The sequence below is a fragment of the Aphelocoma coerulescens genome, chromosome 6, assembly GCF_041296385.1.
Source record: "Aphelocoma coerulescens isolate FSJ_1873_10779 chromosome 6, UR_Acoe_1.0, whole genome shotgun sequence".
Taxonomy (NCBI): domain Eukaryota; kingdom Metazoa; phylum Chordata; class Aves; order Passeriformes; family Corvidae; genus Aphelocoma; species Aphelocoma coerulescens.
The window spans coordinates 21,220,804-21,238,158 of NC_091020.1; the positions used below are offsets into that span (position 1 = coordinate 21,220,804).

The 17,355-nt window shown below is 35.6% G+C and overlaps 1 protein-coding gene across 4 annotated transcripts in view; it reads left to right on the forward strand.

The window, feature by feature from the left end:
* The window catches only part of IDE (insulin degrading enzyme), a 55,123-nt gene extending 38,471 nt beyond the window's left edge, over positions 1 to 16,652 (forward strand). For all 4 annotated transcript variants that reach the window (XM_069019714.1, XM_069019713.1, XM_069019712.1 and 1 more), the window contains 8 exons: positions 1,007 to 1,098; positions 3,374 to 3,485; positions 4,556 to 4,723; positions 7,469 to 7,741; positions 9,663 to 9,724; positions 11,099 to 11,171; positions 12,776 to 12,843; positions 14,008 to 16,652. In XM_069019714.1, coding sequence (XP_068875815.1) covers positions 1,007 to 1,098; positions 3,374 to 3,485; positions 4,556 to 4,723; positions 7,469 to 7,741; positions 9,663 to 9,724; positions 11,099 to 11,171; positions 12,776 to 12,843; positions 14,008 to 14,103 — 944 coding nt within the window. In that variant the 3' untranslated portion in view covers positions 14,104 to 16,652. The remainder of the gene's footprint in view (positions 1 to 1,006; positions 1,099 to 3,373; positions 3,486 to 4,555; positions 4,724 to 7,468; positions 7,742 to 9,662; positions 9,725 to 11,098; positions 11,172 to 12,775; positions 12,844 to 14,007) is intronic.
* The last annotated feature ends 703 nt before the right edge of the window (positions 16,653 to 17,355 follow it).

A 17,355-nucleotide genomic window follows, 5' to 3' on the forward strand; every position in this document is an offset into this window, starting at 1 on the left:
CCCAGTATATTTGAAGGAAGAAGAAGTTTCAAATTAAGAGATTTAATTGATGTTTCAAGTCCAGCTGGAGTGGGATTCTGAGCAACCAGCCTAGTGGAAGGTGTCCGTGCCCATGGCAGGGATGTCAGAACTAGACGATCTTTAAGGTCCCTCTCAACCCAAGCCATTCTGTGGTGATTCTATGTTTGTAGTAATAGCTGAAGAACTTTTCCCTACCTGCATTTTACTGTGTTGTATTAAAAGGCTGTTCCTGGGACAGTTTGCAAAATGTCTTGTAATATCTTCTTGGAATACACCAAGACATTATTTTCAAGAATACCTGGCTTTTGTATTTATTATTATATTGATTTGATTCAGAACACGTATCCATAAACACCCCATGCATTCAACCATCCTTTCTCTTATTCCATTGATTCTATGTGTTAAACTATACTTTGCAGTACATATGAAAACTGCTTTGCAAGGGTGGGCTGGATAGAATGTGTATGTGTTGTGCATGTGTCCTCTAGAATATATTGCCAAAGTACTTTTCTTGTGTCTTGTTTGTTGCAAAGTTAATATTAAAACACTACATTTGAGTTGAGGTTCTTTTTTTAGTCTGGATGGTAAATGCACAGTGTGCTTCTTGAGCATTATAAACTACATGTTGCTTGTTTAGTTAATAACTAAGGCTTTTCCTTGGAACACCACCTGAATAATTGCAACTGTTTTCTCTGGAGAATGAGTGTTTGTTCAGCATGATTGGAAAGGCAGCTTCTTTTTTTTTTTTTTTTGAATCTGGGTCAAGACAGCATGTGAATTCTAAGTGAAATAAACTATATGATGAGTGCTGCTGTTTAGACCTGGAAGCATTCCAATGTTGCATTTTTAAGGAGAGATTCACTTCTTCATAATGACAAATTTCTCCTCCTGAGAAATGCGCTGTATCTAATGATGACTTAGGCTTAGGTCCTTCATAATTTAAAAATGCATTTGAGTGATTTAACTGTCTAAATATCTATTGTAGATGTCACTCTTCCCCGTCTCAAGGCCTTCATAGCACAGCTGTTGTCACGGTTACACATCGAAGCTCTTCTCCATGGCAATATAACAAAACAGGTTGGTGTGATACTTTCTTAATAAAACAATTTTTATTTAAAAGCAGCATAAAAATGGAACACTAGTTTAATCTTTGCAGATCTTAAAGCAGTTTTGCCAAATGTGATTTCATAATTTAACTTTGTACTTTTTTATCTTTATGGGAGTATGAGAGTGTCATTTTTTCCACTTTAGATTTGTTAAGCTGAGTGCTGCCTCTATATTGCTCTTGGAAATTTAATAAAAACAACTTAGGATCTAAGTATTTGAAAGTCTGCTGCATGTCATTACTATGATCAAGCTGCAAAAGGAATGGTGTTCTGCAGATCTTGCTTTTTTCCATTAAAAACTTTCAGAATAACTAGCAAAGATTTAAGAATCCAGTATCCTTCCAAATTAAGTAGTTTGCACATAGCTATACAGGAATGGTGGACCATAAAAAAGTCAAGTGTCATCTCTCAGTTAGGGAAGTAAAACTCAGAAAACATTTGCTTCGTCTTCCATTAAGATAGTAACAGTTTGTATTTGCATATGAAATCTTAATACTTGATATACATACCAATACAAAATGTAGTACTTTTCTTGTATGTTTTTGCAGTCTTTTTTCATAAAGCTTGTTTACAGTATTTTGTGTTGCAACAGCTCTGGGATAGTTTACTAGCAGGAGCTGTTATAAACACTGCTAGTGACTGCTGAATGTATGGAGAAGAAAATTAACTAGTACAGAGGGGAAAAATAAGAGAGGAAGGAGCTAATAGCATGGAGAGACAAATTTTTTCAAGAATGTCTCTAAAGTACTTGTTAAAAAATTTTGTAGAGTATTCTTGCAGAGAAATTTAAAAATAATCTCTTTTTCCTTCTTTTGTGTTTGTTTATGAAGGTCAGTTCCTTCTAGAAATAGGACTGAATGTCCAGATGTTTTAGATTTCCATGATGATGCAGTTATATCAGAGAAGTGTATTCTTTACTTGGCATAGTGGGTGGCTATTGAAAGTCCTACAGCTAAAGAGCTGGGAATGATGTCCTGGTACACCCATAACTGTGTAGTGTTTGGGAATCATCTGCAAACCTGAAGAGATGCAAGTAGGAAAAGTTGTCTGTCCTTCAGTACCCATGATGTGATAATCACTGACAAATCTCAGCAATTTTAACCTGGACCTAAGATTTTTTTCCAACTAAAATTAAACCAAAATCTACATTGTCTTGTGACACCTTTTAATAATGAAAAAAAATTTTGGTGAATCTGGACTTGAAAAATTGGATTTATCTAGCTGCATGAAATTCATATTTTTTTCTTTGATTTCATTCTGATACTTGCTTTTTCTTTGGCAATTTCTTAATTTGCTGCAAGTGAATGAAAGTAAAGTAATCCTGTTCAGAGCATCTGTCTGAGCAGTCTTGTCAATATTTTAATATGGTGACTTGATTGAAAGAATATGTAGTATTTTTCTCTAACTTTTTAAACTGTGGTTTTTAGACCTCAATCTTTTTGTCTTTGATACTGTGAGGGGGTTTTGGCGGTGTTGGTAGGGTGTATGTTTATTAAGTTTTCAAACATTTTGCATGTTTCTGATAAAATCACTTGTGTGAGTTTATGGCAATGCAGAGAGAGAGATTTTAGCTTTCAGCCAAAACTATTTTGTAGCAAGTTACTGTAATTTTCAGTGTGCAGGCTACAAGAACACGTAACCCTTAAGAGGTGAAGCTGTTGAAGTTAAATCCTTGAATGAAACTAACGACTTTTAATTTTTTTCACTATTAATATATTTTTTTAATTATTACTGTAATCCATCTAATAAAAGAAAGTATTTGTGCAATGAGTCTTAAGACCACCAACACGTCAATGAAATGCATCCATGACTGTAACCATTTGTTTTCTGAAAATTTTTATCTATTGAAATGCCATTTGCTTTGCAAACATACATTTAAGATATCTCATTTTCAAACTTTGAAAGATGACCACATGAAGTGGTGGAGGGAAGGTGGGGAAAAAAAAAAAGGCAGCCCATTGAGCTTTAATTTCAGAAGCACTGAGCACTGGGGAGAAGTAGAAGTAGTTAAACATGTAGACAATTCAAACATAAAGAAGACACAAACTTTTGCCCTCCACACTCCCACTTTCTCTCATCTACTGAACTTCTACTGTATTTGTATTGAATTACAATATTCCTTCTTTCTATTCCTGATTTTTTTTTCTTTTCTCTCACAGCACCATCAGTAATTGGAAAGTCTTACCTTGCTGTTCAATACAGAATAACTAATGATTATTAAAAATCATCTTTGTTTTCTTTTCCAGGCTGCATTAGGAATTATGCAGATGGTTGAGGACACTCTCATTGAGCATGCTCATACAAAGCCACTCCTTCCCAGTCAGCTAGTGAGATACAGAGAAGTGCAACTTCCTGACAGTAAGTTAAATGATTTATTTACAATATTTAAGGCACATTAAATTGAGATTCTCCTTGCTAACAAAATTTTAAAATGCATATTAATGTGTTGCTAGGAGTGTGTTTTGAAGCCAAACTTACTCCAAGTTATTTTAAGCTTCAGAAATATAGTTAGGGCGTGGTTTTACTAATAAAATTATGAACTAATACATGATCTTTCTAGGCTACTTGACAATTAATTTGATTTCATTTTTAATTTGTGTATGTAAATGGGACTTCTAGGGATGACTTGGATGATCTTTTAGCTGACTGCCAGTCCAAAGCCCTTCTATGATCATATGATTCTGCAATTCAGTTCTAAGTGACTTGTTATAATTTTTGGAAATAAGAGCCCTGTCCCACTCTCTCCTACACATAGTGTATACATTTGAATAAACACCATTCTTTGAGCATTTCTGAGTATTAATTTACCATCAAGTTAAGAATTGCCCATAATGACTCTTTGGAAAAATGAAAAGTTCTTACACAAATAACTTTTTTTTTCTTACACAAATTCTTTTGGTCCGGTAGTGCTTGTATGCTTTTACTTCCATGGTGAAAAAAGTGGTTTTTTATAAGAAGGAGGTTCAAGGTATTGCTGCAAGTGATGACGTATGTAGCTGTACAGACAAGATAAATTACCCATAGTTGTTTGTCTGTGGAAGCTACCATGTACAAAAGAAGCTGTTGGTATTAAATGCTGAGTTATTTTTAATGTTCATAATAGTTTCTGGCAGATTGTCTTTAGAAACTGTTTACACAGTAGAGGCAATGCAGAATTTCACTGCTGTTCCAAAAATACTTGCTTCAAGAGAAGCAGCCAGCTCCAGTTTACTTGCTGATATTTCCAAGTGCTGACATTGTGATGTTAAAATAATACAGTCTTTTCTTGTCTCATGAAAAGTATGCTCTTAGTGGAAATTCTGCCTTTACAGTCCTCAACCATTTATTGTCATTCCATTCCACAAATGGAATGGACCAGTATCTTTTTAATTGTGGACAATAAGAACGTACACTTTTATGAGCTTCAATGTTTTAACTTTGTCTTTTAGGAGGTTGGTTTGTGTATCAACAGAGAAATGAAGTTCATAACAACTGTGGCATTGAAATATATTACCAGACAGACATGCAGAGCACTTCTGAGAATATGTTTTTGGAGCTCTTTTGCCAGATTATCTCAGAACCGTGCTTCAATACTCTGCGCACCCAGGAGCAGTTAGGTGAGTTCTCCGGAGCAGTCGCGTGTCTGTGTACACACGAGCTGTCACAGTCACGCGCTCACACGAGACCTGAGGAGGTGTTCTCTCCCTGCTTAGTGAATGCCATTTAAAGGGCACTTGGTAGATGTAAATCGTCTTAACTGCTGATGACTCAAAGAAATTTTACTGTGCACAGAGTCTAAAATAAGAGCAAGCAGGCATGATTTTTAAGATGTCTGAAATACCTGAAATCAACTCCGACTAAAAAAAGTGCAATCACTGTACAGAAAACTTCGTATTAGAATTTACCGAAAGGAGATTGGATCAGTTCCCTAAATTTCTAGATCTTCTTAAAGAACCAGAAGTAGTTTGATTGTTTCTGCTTGTGATCCTACTTCTAGGTGCACTTCATGATTCCTAGAATCACAGAATCATTGATGTTGGAAAAGACCTCTAAGATCACTGAGTCCAACTGTTAAATTATAAGTCCTATTTTAGGAATACTGCTGTGTGGGTAATGGTAAGCTACCATGTTGGTGAAGACCTAAATACATTTCAGGCTTTTTAAGACTATAGCTGTTCACTAATAAGTACAAATAATTGTTACCTGAACCAGTAAGCCTGAGAACTGGTGAGGTATTCCAAACAGAGTAAGAAGGAGAGGCAGGGACTTTGCATGACAGCTCACATGATTGAAATACTGGTGAGGAGGAGTACAGGTTTCCTGAAGGTGAGAAGCAGACAAATACTTCAGTGTGATAACTGCCATGGATGTCAGGCAAGATTAGGCTTTACATGAGCAACTAGCAGAACCAGCCATACAATATTTATCATAGGAACTTCAACTATTTATATACCTTCTGAAAATAGGATAGAACCCAGGGTATTTAACAGGTTTTTGAAGTGTGCTGGTGGCCAGTTTTGTATAGAAGTTGGAAGTAACAGCTAAAGAGAGCAGGGGGGGAACTGAGGAAGAACTGGTTTAGTCCAGCACTTCATAATTGCTCATAATAGAGTTCATGAGACTTAGGAGGGGAGACAGTAGAAATACCATCAAAATCCAGTAAACTTCGTGGAATTGCTAGTAAGATTTCTGAGAAATCTTAGGGAAAAAGAAGTTCAAGAATTAGCAGTTTGCTAAAGAGTACAATTAGTAACAAGGATTCTTTCAATAAAAGCTTAAGCAGTATGAGAAAGTGGAGGAGAAAAGTTGGCAGTGATGGAAAAAAAAAATCAAAGTGTTGAAATCATTAAAATCAAAATGTTCAAATCATCAGAAAATTTGGGATGGCTTAGTTAGTTTGCACTAAAAATGTCAGCTGTGGCCAGATGACTTCCCAGATAAACACTGGTGATCAAAGTCTGTGTTTTACCTTTGAACAGGAAAATAACAGATTAATCAGATTAAATTAGAAGCTTTAAAAAAGTTCAAAGTGTGATGAACTCTGCATTCTATTCCAAAGGATGAAGTTAGGAAATCTTGGAATTAGAAGTCTTATAGTGGAAAATTTGTGGATGATAAATGGGGTATTGGAAAGATAGACACAGCTAAATGGTACATGTTTCCTTAAAAAAAAAGAAAGAGAAAAAAGCAGGGAAACTATAGATCAGTCCGTTTAATTCTAAGTCCAGGAAAATGTGGAATAAACTTTCAAGCTAGTTCTAAATTCATAGAAGGTTACTGAGACACTGTTACTGAAGTACCTAGGTGGAAGTGCTACACATTTGGGTGCAGGACTTTGGAAGGTCATGACTGGAGAATAGAGAGTAGTTCATTTGGAAAACAGTGTTCTACAGAGCTCTACTGTGATCCAGTGGTACATGGTATATTCATTAAAATTCTGGATGATAGAAGAGCGAGGATACTCACTGAATCTTCAGATAATACTAATTTGGGAGAGGCTGCAAGTGTGTGGGAAGATAGAGTTAGAATTTAAAATTAGTTTGACATTTTGGAAACATGACTTGAATGAAGATAAGATGCAATTTGTTAGGAACAGTTTGGCAGGAACAACCGATGGCACAGATACAAGCTAGGAAGCAACTGGCTAAGTAGCAGTTTTGTAGAAAACTCTGCAGGGTACAGTGGATCAAAAGTAGGACATAAATCAGCAGTGTCATGCTGCTGTGTAAAGTGCTGGGATATGTAAATGGAAGCGTTCAAGATGCACTCATACTCCTAAATCGTTCAGATAAGAACTCTGAAATACTGTAAACAGGTTTGACATGAGCATCAGGAAACGATAAGAAAACTATAAAACAACATTTAAGACTGAAATGTGATAGATTTGCTATTAAAAGGGTGGAGGAATACTGCAGAAAGGATTAGTTGTTCAGATTAGCAAATCCTGCAACAAAAAGGAAGGGAATAATACTTTAACGGATAAAGTGGGAAGTAGTGGTCTTACATTGCAACAAAGAGAATTCAGGTTAGATGTTATGGAAAAACAGTAAGTTTCTAATGTTGAATCTAATGAAGCAGTAGAGTACAGCTTCATTTCTGGTATCCTGATCCTGATGACAGAATTGCTTTTGTGTCTGCCTCATCTCCTCCTTGCCCCTCTCCTGTACTGATCTTGACCTCAGTGAAATAAAGATGTTCTAAAAAAAATACAGTGACACATTTTGAAAACCTGCATTATTTTATTTATAATACAGAATTAAGTTAGCATAGCATTGCATTCTTGTCAAACATGTCACATTTGGTAAATGCAGTGCTGTGACAAGGGATTTCTTCTAATTTGTGGCTGCTCTTGTTTTGCCAAGGTTACATTGTGTTCAGTGGTCCACGTCGGGCAAATGGCATCCAAGGACTGCGATTTATTATCCAATCTGAAAAGCCACCACACTATTTAGAGAGCAGAGTTGAAGCATTCTTAAAAACTATGGAGAAGTGCATAGAAGACATGACAGAAGAGGCCTTCCAAAAACACATCCAAGCTTTAGCAATTCGTCGTCTAGACAAACCAAAGAAGCTGTCTGCAGAATGTGCTAAATACTGGGGAGAAATAATTTCCCAGCAGTATAACTTTGACAGAGGTAAGACAAATGGTAATTCCTTTAAAACTGAATGCTCTAGTTTGGCTACATTTGTGACTGTTGAGTGTCATATTCATTTGGGAACAACATAAACTTTTACATTGCTATGCATAATTTACTATCTATTTCTCTGAGGTGCATTCAGATATACACTGACTTTCCTGACAGTACACACATTCATATGAACCCTATTACTCTTCCCATTGTGCAGCTGTTTTGAGGGAGTGCTGGCAGAAGCAACAGCAGATATCTTAACTAACATGCAATCTGTCTCATCTTAGAGTGAATTTGAAGAAACACTGATTTTTTTTTTCCATCTATGATGCTTTGAAAGTTATAGGTTTACAGGAGACCAAATAAGATCCAGCTTCTAGTATTATTACTGAAAATGGACAGACAGTTATTTACTGTGTGGTCCTACATGATATTTAAGTTGTATTTTTTTTTAAATACTTTTCAAATGTATTTTAAGTTTTTTTTAAAAAATACTAACATACATTAGTAATACAGTTAGATATATTAGTAATACATTCGTTAGATACATTAGTAATTCAGTTTCTAACATTAAAAAAAAATCAGTTTAGGTACAGATCAGCTTTTCCTGATTTTCATGTCTCGACTCTTATTCACAGCTGTAATTTTCTGTCTTCATGCATAATATGCTTCCTCCATAAAACTCACTCCGTAGTCCGTGACTTCTCTTCTGCTTTACGGGCACTGTATTGGCTTTCCATGATAGCAAATACAGTCTTTTTGCTTTACGATGACTCACTGAGCTGTTTAATAATGAACAGTTTTGACTTGTCATCTAGCTTGGTCTGGAGAGAATGAGAGCTACTGACAAGGTTTCATGTCTGAGCATAAGAAGGGGCATGGAAATTTTTCACTTCGAGTACTTTTTTTTGTGTCTGATGAAATAGTCTGATTTTTCTCTGCCTGAAGTGTTTCTGTTTATACCATAGTTGGATCACTGTTATCTCTCTGGAATTTCTTACTGCGAAGTATAGCCATATTTTTCATATCTCAATCCCACATATTATTTCCCTTGACTTTTATACCTTTAATTCCCCTCTCCCCTCTAGTAATTTTATATCATTAATGATTATAATATTACTAGAATTGTCAAAATTGGAAATTCATATTCCAGCCTTAAGAAGTGGAAGGATTTTTTATGTTTTTACATTTCTATTATTACTACTTTTACTGTTTTCTCCCAAATCTTACCTAGTTTTCCAAACTGTATTGTTGACTTTATTTCCTCCATATAGAACTTCATATTACTTACAGCCTGCCTTACAGACTTGTAAGCTGCCTGTTCTCTTGCACATATTTCTTCCTTGATCTTTTGCTAATCCTAAGAAAAGCAAGCACGCCTACAACAAGAAATCCTTCTGCTTAAGCAGCAATGATATTAGGTGATTAGTCCATGACAGTTTAATTAATATGAAGGAATGTAGCAACTGAGACACGTTGTCCGCAGATACCTTAAAGGTGTGACTACTTCTTAAGGGGTGTGTAGGCACATTTCTTTAAAAGTATGTCCTACCATCCTGTTTCTTAACTGTGAATAAAAGCCATCTATAACCAGTCTGCATTAGAAATATGCAACTGATAGGAAGATAATATACAAGAGTAGGCATATCTATTTTAGCTACTGAATATCCTACAGTGCAATCAGTATTCTTCAATCGTGCATTTTTTAGTAAGTCCAATCAAATAGACTTACTGAAGTACAATTTTCTGCCAAGATTCTACTGACACTTTTAGTGAAGCAAGTATTAACTTGAAAGATAACAATGAAAAGCTTATCATTTGCAGTCAATTTCATCTGAATTTGAAAGAAATATACTTTGTATAAGCAGTGTGCTAATAACCAGCTGTGATCTGCAGACTCACTCTAATTTGTACTATTGTTGTGCAGATAACATTGAAGTGGCTTATCTAAAGACCCTGACCAAGGATGACATTATACAGTTCTACAAGGTAAGTTAGTCATGTAGCTAAAATGTTACTTAGAATGAGATGGAAGTGCAACTGAATCTTCTTTGTGTATGCTATGAAGGGGTATACTGACACCTGTTTTAGGCAGATGATAAAATCGATGCAGATACCTTTTATTTCCTGAATATTACTTAGTTTAATAGCAACTGTAAAAATTGTACAGAATGATAGGGTTTTGGTGTGTTTTTTTTCTTGCCAGCGCTTACTCTACTTACTTCATTTGTCCTTTCTTTATGGGCATAAAATGTGCTGCTCTATGACCAAGCCTGGCCAAAATGGCACATTTGTTCTTTTATCTTTTTCTTCAACCAATCAGTGATTCAGCTTATTTTATGGGCATGAATTGTGAATGAAACAGATATTTTTAAAGCTCTGTTCACTGTAAATCAGTGGTGTTTTTTCTTTCTCTAATGGTTAGGCAGAGCAAAGGAACAGCATAAAGATGCAGTAATTGTACATTTTAACTTGGATGGATATCTAATATAAGCGATCAAAATGTGTCCCTGTCACCCCCCACCAGTATAAAAAAAATTGGGCATCATTCTTCCTGTTCTGTAATGTGTAATAGATGATGGTATTTCACTATATTGCAAAGTGCTCATGGAGTTTTATTACTTATGGAGCAGCTGGTTGGTAGCTCAGGGAGTTCTTTGGAAAATAAAATTGACTTAATGTCTTCAGAATTTATTATTGGATGGAAAAATTTCTGCCCATGAAGAAGCATGGGCCTGTGTGTGTCTGTGTTCTTTTTTTCCTCTCTTGGGCAGAGGGGGTTGTTTACTTCAAATTTTTTTAATAGTATGATAGCATGGGTGAAGATATGCAGCAACTGCAAAGTTAGTAGATGGAATTTCAGTACCTGTTGTTTAATAAATGATAATTTGAACAAGTATGCATATTCTGGATTTGTAGGAATCTATACTATTTCACTTACACCAATGCTCAATACATGATTATCCAGAATTCCAGAGCAGAAATAACAGGCTAGATTGGTGAGCTAGTCTAGCTGAATTTAATGGTTGTGTTCAGGGTGATGTGCTTCCAGAAGGCTGCTAGGGACAGAAAATTCTGCAGCGATTTTAGGTTGTATTCTTGATACTGTGATAGTTAATGGCTGAATTTCTGTTACTTACAGTTTTTCTGACTTCCAAGCAGTATATGAATTGCTTAACTTGATTGTAAAATAATTCAAGAGTACTGTATGGATGACTCTTAATAATATTTGAAGGCACATCTCAAAATTCATCCCTCATTTCAAGGCTTAAATTAAAATTTAAATGCTCTTGTTCTTTTTACTATTTTATATGTCTAAGGGATACTTCCTACACATGAAGGACTTGATGTTTTTTACTGTAGGTGCTGTTGGCAATAGATGCTCCCAGAAGGCACAAGGTATCAGTACATGTCCTTGCAAGGGAAATGGATTCCTGTAAGTATTGTGCTGAATATAGTAATTAATCAATTCCTGTTCCAGCAAGTCACAGTTACAGATAGCCATATTACATCATGCAAATACACTGTAAGAAAAACTCAGCTTTGGGGATGACATACCTTTCAGAGGAAGAAGGTGGGGGTTTTTCTAGGTTTACTTCACATAGATGCTTCAAATTTTTTGTTAATTTTTTTTAGAGAAGTTTTTCAGCCAGTCTGAAGTATATTGATAATAAAACAATATATCCTAAAATAGCACTTCTGTTTTCAACAAGGTGTTTTAAAACAAACATAAAACTTTGTAATAGTCCTACAGGGGAAAAAAAACCCCAACCAACCCAAAATTAGGATTTGCAGTTATCAGTCCAGTGTGGGGTTTTTTTTGCCTGAGAAGCATTGAATGTCCCCAGTAGTATTCAAGCACCCTCAGACAAAACCCAAAACTTCTGGGAATGTCAAACATTTTATTTAAATTTAAGAAAGTCAACTTTTATTTAGATTTTATTTTGAAGTAATATAGATCAGTTGCGCATTCTGACTGTATTGTTCCATTTTAGAATGCAATAAGGAAAAGGCTAGAAGTGTTAATATGAGTAAACTTAGAGGAGAAACTTCTAAGGTTTTGTTTGCAATTCTTCCACCATTTTATACTGGACTTAAATTCCAACATGCATCTGTTTGCAAAATCAAAAATATTAAAGACTTGTCTGTAGTAGAGAGAGAAGCAGATACTGCGTGCGTGTCATGAAACTCTTCTGCCTCTGAAGGATCAACTTTCATGGTAGTGTAGAAATTGTAGCTTTGCAGCTGAGTAAGGAAGACTTGCTTCAAAGCATCTTTCCAGTTTTCATGACTAGCAATTGCTAAATAGAAATAATTCTAAAACTTCTCCTATCTAGAAAAAAACTTTTTAAAGTGTAGTAACTGTATTGCCAGATTAATTATTATTTGCTTGGAATGGTATCTTCCCAAGACGAGGATGAGCTTCCGAGACAACCTAACAAGTGGTTACTTACAGAATTATAACAAGTCCTAAAACAACTCCCCAGTCCTAAATCTTTTAATCTGGCATTTGGCCTCTCTTACGCCATGAAAAAAATTGAGATTAGAAATGCAAAAAGAAGTTTTGGAGTAATTGGAGTAGGACGTGTATGGAGACAGGCAGGGAGTACTTGGGGTTGCTGTCCAGATTTGTGGTACCTGGAGTAACCTCTACACTTCTGTAGGCATTTCCTTATCAAATGATGTGCTGTTCTTGCACTGCTCTTGAGTGTACCACTGGCATTTGCTACTGTTCTCATAATTTGTACTGAGAAGCAGTTTCAAGTATTCATTGATCAACATAGCAATTTCTATTTCTACATTCTCTTTATGTGTAAGTAAAATGAATAAAAGCCACTGCCTCAGCTCATGTTTTCAAATAAAATAATGGACAGCCATGGTATATAAAAGCAAAATGTTTAGAAAACCTTATTTAGTGATACTTTAAAATTAAAAACCTGTGCTTTATTTAGATGCCTGTCTTATAAGAGAAAACAATTAATTATGTAAAAGATACTCATTAAATTATGGTCCCAGATTAATTTTGCTGATGTTAAATAGGCCCTGTTGTTGGAGAATTTCCATGCCAAAATGATGTGAACCTGGCACCAGCACCACCACTACCACAGGTAAAAAGAAACAACACACAAAAAAATCCTAGCCTGCATTCTTAATCTAGAGGTTTAGTATTATTAAACACGAGTTTATAGGGAGAAACAGACTTCTGGAAATTCCTGCTGTCATGGGGTTGATGTTTTAGCTCTTTCCTACATGCATTTTTGTCCTCACTAACAACAGTGATTTTTCCTGATTTTTCCTTTTATCAATTTGTCCAGTTACCTCTGTTCCTTTCAGCCCTCTGAAGTGAAAGCTAATAGTAATAAACTGCACTGAGTATCTGCACTATGGAGTGAATACAGATGATTAGTGTCTGAAAATACTGATCGTATATGATCAGATAAATCAGGTGTCGAGAGAGATGCATATGCAGCAACAAATTTATAATCTTTGTTTAAAAAACCCAAACAACCCACCAACCCCAAAGCAACAACAAAACCAACTACTTGGTCATTGTCTTAAAGCCTAAAATATTAATGCACATTCCTGTCAATGTGTAACTTGTGGAGGAAAACAATTCGGCAAATTCTGTTCCTACAAGTATTACAGATTTCACTGGGTTAGATGGGACAGCACTGGGCCTTTACTGGGCCTTTAGTGAATTTTCTTGAAGGATGGCAGTGTTTGTCCCAGTAGGTGATTAACTTTTCACAGTGTGGTAGATCTGTCTTCATCAGGTGAAATAATTGCCATGGGTAGAAATTTCTGTATGAATGGTATGGGGACATATTAGCTATTATGACTGAAATATTAGAAACTTACTTTGTTAGTACATCTAAAAATAATAGAGCACAGAATAGCTATTGTGGTTATGATCTTACTCTGATGTTCAAAGGACAGGTGGGGTGGTCTGAAGCAGAACTTGTAAATGAAATTATCAGCGCTGCATTATTGGAGATCCTGACATTATTAGCAATGCAGTTACTGCATTATAGCTGTTTGAAATGACATAAATATGAAACCGGTTATTCTGTAAGAAATAATGTTGTATTTTGGAGGTTCCTGTAATAATGAAGCATGAATCACTAATTGAATCACTAATTTCTTGTAGAAAAGAGCAAGACAGGTATGTTTCTTTGTAGCTGTAGCAACAGTTAAAATGGAAAGCAAGGAATTGGTCATTTTTCTGATTGAAGATACTGAGCAGACTTTTTCTTGCATGCACTTCTTTGCAGCCAAGTGTGATTGAAAATATGACAGAATTCAAGCGCAGTCTGCCGCTCTTCCCACTGGTGAAACCACATATCAATTTCATGGCTGCAAAACTGTGAAGAACCCCAATGGATGAAGAAATGCAAATGATCAGTACTGACATGGTTTCAGGGGACTTTGTGATGAACAAAATTATTAAAGATCATTGGGATAAATGGTTCTGTTCATTATGAAAGTCCCTAATTCCTTCTTGGTTCTTTTGACATTAGCTGTGTGTTAGGGATAGAGAGTATATAAAAATCAGTTGTGGTCATGTGTCATTTATATTACAGACAACCTGTTAAAAACCAAAATCAACTGAAACAGTAATAATAGAAAACTTGTAGATGCAGTATATTTTTAAAATAATATATCCCTTCAGATTTTCATTTTGATGAAATAACCCTCCAGAGCAAACAAAGTTGCTTGAAATGTGCTTGTTACTCCTGAAAAACACTGTTTAGTATCCCAATAATTATCTTATTGGGAGTTGGAGGGGGTGAGAGAAGTAAGTCCTTTTTGGGATGGGGTCAACAATTTTTCTTAAAAATAGAGACTTTCACATTTTTTTTGAAGTGACGTGTTGAATGATACTTTTTTAATTGATGCTTAATGCAACCAACATATTTTCTATTTAAGTTTTATGAAGACCAGTGGGGCTGAAAAAAAGGAAATTTGACAACACAGTAATAGGTGAGAGAATTGTCTTAAGGAGAATAATTGAAGATAAGGGCATGATTTTAATCTTTCTATACAAATTTGGGGACATTTTATATTAAAACTAGTAAAATGCTGGAAACACTTTATTAGTGCATCTTATCTTTGTTACCAAAAGTGTTGTCCCAGTCTCTTGATACTGTCAACATCCTGTTCAGTTTTTCAGCATTACTGTGAACTGTCCATGTGGTATATCAAATACTTTATTTGGTGTCATTTTTTGTTTTCAGTTGCATATGTACTGACGGAGAACACAGTCCCTTTTGCCTCACTTGTTATGGTTGGTCTCAGTCCAGCAAAGCACTCACTAGTGCAAATAACTTTAAACACACACTAGTTCTTTACTCAAGAACAGGTGCATGTCAAATAGGGGCTCTCAGAATCAGAGACGTCATTGTTTTGATACATGTATGGGTCCTTCTTGTCCTTCAGGAAGGTGTTTGGGACAGTGCAGTGCTGGGGTAGCAGTGCTACAGCACAGCCTGTGCTTCAGGTTACATCACAAAGGGTTTGCTCCTACTTCTTGGAAGAAGGCTGTGCAGAACTTAGAAGGATCAAGAACTATGCTGAAATAATGTTTATACATATAGATATTCCATAGTGTAGTAAAATGTTAAAACAATATATATGGTGTCTCATCTTCACCAACTTTGCTGACTTCTGCAGTGCTTGGGACAGCACCCACATAGGAAAAGGTAAGGAGCATTAAATTCTCCTACCTCTGGGGTGCATAAAAGAGATGGCACTTAGGAGAGAGTATGTAAAGCACTGAAGATACAAAATTGGCTCATCAGAGGTGTTAGTGAGAATTTGCTTCTTACTAGAAGAACCTGAAAATAATGCCCTGATGTGACAGGCATGTGTGTCAAATACCAGAATCCTGGTGTAGTCAATAGGGCTGTTCTGTGATTGAATTAATGTTGGTTCCTACATTGGCTCTGAAGCCAAATTAAATGAATGCTTGACAGGGCAAGGGCCTTAAGTTGGGTTTATCTGAGAGTTTCGTCTAACTGAATAAATACAGTGCATTTAAAATTGTTTTAAAGGTTAAATGGTACGTGTTTCAATATCTTTTTAATAAATTTGATGAGAGTTTGTGATGTAACCTGTTGCCAGGGAAGACCACTAGCAGTTTTTTTAGCCTGATGAGGAGGAAAAAATAAATACAGTCTAAACAAAACCAGTCAAGATGTCTTTGTTCACATTTTTCATGGAACCTTCACATGAGGCTTTTTGCCCTCTTGCATTTCACTTTTGTTTATAGTTTTCCTTTAGTAAAAGTATTTGTATTATATATAGTAAAAGTTTTGACAACATATTATAAAAATATATTTTTTGGGATTTAGTATTTAAACATACCACTCTTATGGTAAATACAATGAAATGGCTCCTATTGTGTGTAAAAATAAATATATATATATATAGTCATGGAAGTACTATCAACTCTAACAGATTATATAAATAAATTGGAATAGCAGTGTATCTAACACAAGCTCACAAATCATGTTTTCCAGAGGAAAAAATGTATAACTTCAAAGTTCTGTGACTGGATGTGGAAACCCATGTAGTTTTCCAACAACTCTTAATTGCTTTTAAGTGTTCTCCAGCATTTTACAGTTTCTGAGTTTGATATAGCAGTAAATTTTGATAAACTCAGGCATACTAATGGGTTCATTTTAATGGATCCAAAGCTGCAGTGTCTACAAGCAATAAAGAACTACCTAGAATACACTGTAATTCAATTTTAGTGCTTGTTAATTAGTTTATGTAAGAAACCATAAATTATTATTACATAACTGTAATTTTTGCAAGTGCTATTTTAAGCAGTTGATGTGGAATTGGGTGCATGTGACACAGCCAGTATGACAGAGTGCTAGAGTTATTCTGTTTACAATAAACAATCTGAATTTAATGTTTGGAGTTCTTAATTTGTTTCATTTTAATTTTTGCATACTGGTAATGTTACATCTATCAGTCTGTGCATGTTTTTTATTAGATGTTAAATGTGATTTTCCGCTATCCAGTTGGACTAGTTAGGCCAAATAGCATTGCTGCAGAAGTGCTCCCAGGCACTTCTAGGGAAGTTTCAGAGGACTTCCCCATATGGCATCCCACACCTCTTAAGTAGATCCACCTCTGTTGCCCTCTAAGTGTATGAAAAATTAGTAACATAAAGGTAGAAATATTTGCACAAGACAGAATTTTAATTATCAAATCTGAAACTGTAAATTTAGGCCATGGCTACAGCCAGACTGAATTGCCTAGTGCAGCTTTACAGTGTTGCTTTTGAAAAATTACTTTCCCTGGTTGTTTTCTTTGTTCTGTGCACACCAGAAGACTATGTTTCAAAAGGTTAGGAGTGTGTGATTGTTAAAGTAGTAAATTATGTCAGTTTTGACAGCATAAAGATACAAGTCAGCAGGCCCTCCTGCTACTCTGAGGGGGGCTCCTTGAAGTAAAGTATGACAGCAGTGTTAAAAGAGACAGGTCTTGTCCTTGGCATTGGGAAGAGTGGCTGGTACTCTTAGGGGAGAAAAAAAATGCCAACAGCCCACCTGGAAAATTGTTTGTCCCCAGCATGAGAGCTTTCTCCACTCCCAGTCAGTGGGGGTTGG